The 6,000-nt window shown below is 25.5% G+C and overlaps 2 protein-coding genes across 2 annotated transcripts; both read left to right on the forward strand.

Annotated features, from left to right (window-relative positions):
• The first annotated feature begins 2,268 nt into the window (after positions 1-2,268).
• LOC107005898 (TNF receptor-associated factor family protein DDB_G0272829) lies at positions 2,269-3,205 on the forward strand. The gene is made up of 2 exons (XM_015204546.2): positions 2,269-2,401; positions 2,896-3,205. The coding sequence occupies exons 1-2, from the start codon at positions 2,314-2,316 to the stop codon at positions 3,090-3,092; spliced, it is 285 nt and encodes a 94-aa protein (XP_015060032.1). The 5' UTR covers positions 2,269-2,313; the 3' UTR covers positions 3,093-3,205.
• Positions 3,206-4,717: 1,512 nt separating this feature from the next.
• Positions 4,718-5,277, forward strand: LOC107006857. Its single transcript, XM_015205372.2, has 2 exons — positions 4,718-4,866; positions 4,969-5,277. Exons 1-2 carry the CDS (start codon positions 4,758-4,760, stop codon positions 5,169-5,171), a joined length of 312 nt encoding a protein of 103 aa, XP_015060858.1. The 5' UTR covers positions 4,718-4,757; the 3' UTR covers positions 5,172-5,277.
• The last annotated feature ends 723 nt before the right edge of the window (positions 5,278-6,000 follow it).

Raw genomic sequence — 6,000 nt, forward strand, 5'->3', positions numbered from 1 at the left:
TTTCGTCAATATTTTCAAGGGAAAATTTCATATATGGCAAACGGATTTTATGAAATTACATTCTATAAGTATAGTTTACATAATTATATTTTATAGGTATAGTTTAATTCGCAGGTGACTTTAAATTTGTAGAAAACGTTTTTTATAATTAAATTTATACAAAAAGATTATTTTTTTTCAATAAATGGTAACAGCAGGTAACAATAAATTCACATAATTTCATGATTTAAGCAAAACATTCAAAATCAAATATTTTCCCAAAAAAAGAATTCTAAAGTTATAGAAAGACAATACTAGTTCAAAATCAATTATTTTCTTATTTTTTTGGGATAAATCTATGAAACACTCATATATATATATATATAAATTGATTATATTTTATATATTTGAGAAATTGTATATAATTTTTATACAATATTTGTGTGTAATTGATTTTGTGTTTTAACTGTATATGACCATCATAATATATATTATTTTAATTTTTTTGGGGTAATTTTGTATACAATATTTTATTATGTTTCTATTTTTTCTTTTGTATATATTAAGAAATTCGTATAATGCACAATAATTTTGGTATATATATTATAGTTATATATGTGCATATGTGATTTCATGTTTTTTATTTAAAAAAATATTAATGATTCAACTGATTGTATAATATTCATTTGTTAATAGTATATATAGTAAGCTTGAAATCTGTTTGTATATTTGAGTGTGTAACGTTTATATATACAATATTTTATTATGTTCATAATTTTTTGTATATATCGATGAATTTGTATAATGTTTTATAATTTTATATATGTATAATAGAGTGATTTTAACAAATTAATTTTATACAAAATTAAATAATTGTATACAAATAGCTATTGCATCGTAAGACTTTGTATATGTTACCTTAGTATACAAACCCACTATATACCTAACTTTAGCAATTGATATACAACTAATAGAATATACAATTAAGAACTGTATCATAATACTTTGTATATATTACCTTAATATACAACCTACTATATACGTAACTTTGTAACTTGTATATAAATTACACTACCTGATGTTCTCAATATTCTTCAGATTTTTCTAATTCTGATGAGGCATATTCAATCTCTTCTGAATCAATGTTTATGACTTTTCTCTTACTTCCACATTCAACAACCTTAATGCCGCTAAATTTCGCGTTGTTGATGACTTTATGAATTGTCATTGGGTCATTTTTTTTCATGGATCTCAATTCTTCAATAGATTATTCAACTTGAACTTGTATATGTTTTGCCATAAACCCTACATTGACCCCAAAATTCTGAGTTAACCTAATTGAAACGAAGGTGGATTATCAACAACATTGACATGCAATGACATACCTCTCGTGATCTTCGTAGATGGAGAGGAATCATCCATTCTGATTTTGAAAGACTTGTAATTTGATAAGTAATAAAGATTTTTTTTTAAAAAAAATAAAAAAACTAACAAACATACTACATATACAATTGTGAAGAAGGAATCAAGAAAAAAAATATTGAAAGCCATAAATTTGGCGATTACCTGCGAAAAGTGGAAAAACATCGGAGGGAAAAGGTCAAAATTTTTCCAATCAAAATTCACATTAGAAGGGAAGAGTAATTTTAGGAGAAAGATATGGAATGATAATAGGAGAGATAAATTTGATTTTGAATAAAATTATATAAAAATCTTTGGATGACTATTTTTATCCTGTATACAAATAGATAATGAGTCTCATTAATTATGACAAAAAAATTGAAACTGTATTTACAGACAGTAAATAAATTAAACTATATCCTTATTAACTAATTACATTGGAATGTTTGTCATCCCATGTAATTTTCCGCTTTTTTTCTTAAGGAGAGTCGAGATTCAAAATATATGTGAGCCTTCATCGCCTTAAGACGATCGGTAATTATAGTATTCGACCATTCTTACCCTCTCCGACTTAAACATATATACATTCTCCCATCAATGATATTGCCAAGATGAGCTAAAGAAAATTTACTCATAAAAATTGCACAGTATACAATACTAGAGACTAATAGACATTTTTTTTTTTTAAAAAAACAAAACTAATAGCTAGACATTTGTTCATCAATTAAAACACATAAAATGGGGGGAAAAAGATTAACAAATTTAAAGAGTTGGCAACTAAGTTATGGGGCAATTTATCATGTGGAGTTTCACTATTTTAAAAAAAAGTTTGGTAAGCCAATTCTTTTTTAAAGTATTATTTCACTATAAATAGAAGAGAAATGCATATTTATTTGATCATCCACAAATTAAATATCAACAAAATCATACAAAATGGCATTCAAGGCAAATATTTTGCTTATATTTTCTTTGGTTCTTATGATTATATCATCAGAGGTTATTGCAAGGGAAATGGTTGAGGGTAAGTTGTTCTAATTGTAGTTTTAAGTACTAATTACATATTTCATATGACAAATTAAATTAAGTGCATAATGGGATATGGTCAAAGAGAACTTTTACTTTATGAAATATCTTAGTTTTACCCTTTGTTTTATAGCCTTGTTATTAGCAAATCGTCTCATGCAAATGAGTAATTTTGAACTTTTTTTTACAAAGTATTGTAATATGTAAAATTCAACGTCTATATTGGAGCTCAATTTAAAATTAAGAGCAAATATGAGAGAATTTACTAGTGTAAAACTATATAAAATAGACCCAAAATATAATTAAGGGTAAAATTAAGAAATCTTATATAGTAGCATCAGTTGACTTGTCTAAGCAACCATTGATCCCACATGAAAAAGGTGGTATATTTGACTATATAGAGAAAAAAAGAAAATTATAATAATTACTATTAAAATTAACATGGAAGAATTAAGAAAATGTTATGAACTTCATTATTATATTTTGATGCAGCAAATCAAGTTCAAAATACATTTGAATTGGACAATCCGACACTCCAGAAAAAAGGTGGGGGATCATTGTTTCCTAATATAGCGTGTTTGGGTTGCAGTTGCCCAAAAAAAGATAATAATAACAATAATAATAATAATAACAATGACGATGACGATGACAGTTTCATTGGTAATGTTTGTAAAGCCATGTGTTGTTAGAGAAACAAAAGATATATTAATTTCTAATTCCCATCCGCTACTCAATATTATATGGCTATGTAATAATAATAATAATATGAGATTGGTTGAATAAAGGAAAAGTTTGTATTATATATAGTTATGTTAATTTCACTTTTGTAATAATAATACGAGTGATCTGAGTCAAATTCAAACTTTAAAGCTTATAATTAAACAAAATATTGAAATACAGTTTTTATTATTATAGTTTTTTTCCCCTTTCAAATCTTTCTTGTGAAAATTATACAGCTATCCTAAATTGATGAAATTCTCGATCAAATCAATTTTTATATCACTAATTGTTGTTAATTATGTCGATTCAACCGTTAATATTTAAACCTTATTCATTAAAAATATATATGTAAGTTGAGGTGATAATATTAATCGATGAAGCTATAACCTGTTTAAATTTGACTAGATTATTAACCTGTTAATTTATTACATTTCAATTCATTTAAGTTTAACTTTTTTAGCTCACTAAACTTTAGATTAATATTTAACCCAAATTGATCCATGAAATATCATGTGAATTTTTTTTTCAAATAAGTCATTTTAAAAATTTAATATGTTATAGATTCTGATAATAAAGAATAATAATAATTCTTTTAAGTAATAAAAGATTATAAAAGAAAAAAAAAGTAATTAAAAATCAATAAGAATTAAACGTGTTTGTTTTGATCCACTTTTTAGCTCAAGCAATTTTTGGGTAAATTATTAACCCGCTTATTTATTAACTCAACGTATTTTGATCGGCTCACAGTCCTATCCAACCCACTAATTTGCCATTCGTACGTAAAACTAATAGGGAAAACATACTGAATAAAATGATAATTTGAAAGACTGAAGTGAAATTTTGTAATTAGTTTGTTAATTAAATAGGTTTAAGTGTATACATTAATGACGTAAAAGTGTCTTTTTATAAAACCGACTCATTTAAAAGATGAGTAATTATAATTTCAAAGAAGCGCAAATAAAATAAAATAAACTTGTACAATCAGTCACTTGTTATATAATGACATATAATTTGTTAATAAAATATAATTTGTTTAAGTATATATATATATAAACAAGAGGTACAAAAATAATTGATTTAATATGCACATATTTAATTAATTTCTTAATACAAATACTAAGCAAAAGTTAATAAAAGGACGGATTGAGTGATGACGTGAAAAGAAAAATAATGAGCTTAAAATGTTATTTATGAGATTTAACTATTATACTTGCAAAAGGAAAGTAATCATTAACCCGATTTTTGGAAAAAAGAAAAAGATAATTTGATCAATCAAAACATATAAGAAAATTATAAAACATTTTCCTCGATATCATGAATAATAATAATAATAATAATAATAATAATATTCTTAATTGATTTTATATTGTGATTATTAGTAGAAACTAATGGACATTTGTTCATCAAGTTAACAAAGATAATAATATAATACTATTTTTCATTGTATAGGGATTTTTCTAAAACAGATTTAAATAGTTGGCAGCTAAATTATGGGGCAATTCATCGTGTGGAGTTTCACTATTTTGTTTAAAAAGTTAGGTAATTAAACCAATCTTTTTAATTTTAAAAGTCTATAAATACGAGAGTAATTTATTTTTTTATCAACAAATTAAATATCAAAAAACTCATACAAAATGGCATTCAATGCAAATATTTTGCTCATATTTTCTTTGGTTCTTATGATTATATCATCAGAAGTTATTGCAAAGGATATAGTTGAGCCTTCACTTCCATTGCTTGAGGGTAATTAAGTTGTTTTTTAATTGTAGTTTTTCTATATTTAATTTTTGAATATATATATATTTTTTTGTTATCGATCTAATTGAGTTGTACGTGTTGGTGTAGCAAATGAAATTCATAATACAGAATTGAACAATCCAACACTCCAAAAAAAAGGTGGTGGTGGTGAAGGTGGAAAATGGGCGGGATGGATTTTTGATGCAGCCTGTTCACGTTGCCCTTGCCCAAGCAAAGATAATAATAACAACAACAACAATAATGATGACGATGATTTCATTACTAATGTTTGTAAAGCCGCTTGTTGTTAGAAACAAAAGAATCATAAGATCATTTTCTTCTAATCGACTACAAAATATTATATAATTATTTGTAATAATATGAAATTGGTTGAATAAAGGAAAAGTTTAAATTATATATCCTCCTCATGTTAATTTTCACTTTGTTTGGTTATAATAATACAAGTTGTTATAAAAGAAATTGTACGTGAAAGTAAATAAGAAATATACATGCTTTTAATTTCTCCAGATAAAACATACCCCACGTCTTAGTGGGAAATTTTTTTTTGCCTCCGGTATAGTTCATAAGCAGAAAGAGTAGAATTCATTCGAGAGAGCTTGGTGTTTTTAAGAATGGTTCAGGTGGGGATTTTTTAAGAATAAAAAATTCAATCGGATAGAATCTAATTCATGTTCATGTTAACAGAAGAACGGATTTAATATCGAGACGCTTGAGAGAAAGGGCTAGCTTTGTATGTACGCAATCTCTGTTTATGTCGGAGGTGCCCAAAGCTAGAAGCAAGATTTCTAGTAGAGGCCCCTTTAGCTTCGGGGGAAAATTCTGTCTTTCTTTCATCCTCTCTCTCTGTCTATGGCTTATGCCAATTGGTCTTATTCGGATGAATTGCAAAATATCTTTTAAATTTAGCAAAATAGTGAGGATTTAGCGTATTTTTTTTTAAAAATCTATTTGCTTTCAAATTACAACTATTGCAAACTTGAAGAGAAAAATTGGGCCACAGTGAATAGAAGGTATGGGGTTTAAAAAGTTTTATATGCCATTTTTTTCAAAAAAGTTTATAAATAGGAGTAATGCATATATATATATATATATATATATATATATATATATATATATATC

This window comes from Solanum pennellii, chromosome 12 (genome assembly GCF_001406875.1).
Source record: "Solanum pennellii chromosome 12, SPENNV200".
Taxonomy (NCBI): Eukaryota; Viridiplantae; Streptophyta; class Magnoliopsida; order Solanales; family Solanaceae; genus Solanum; species Solanum pennellii.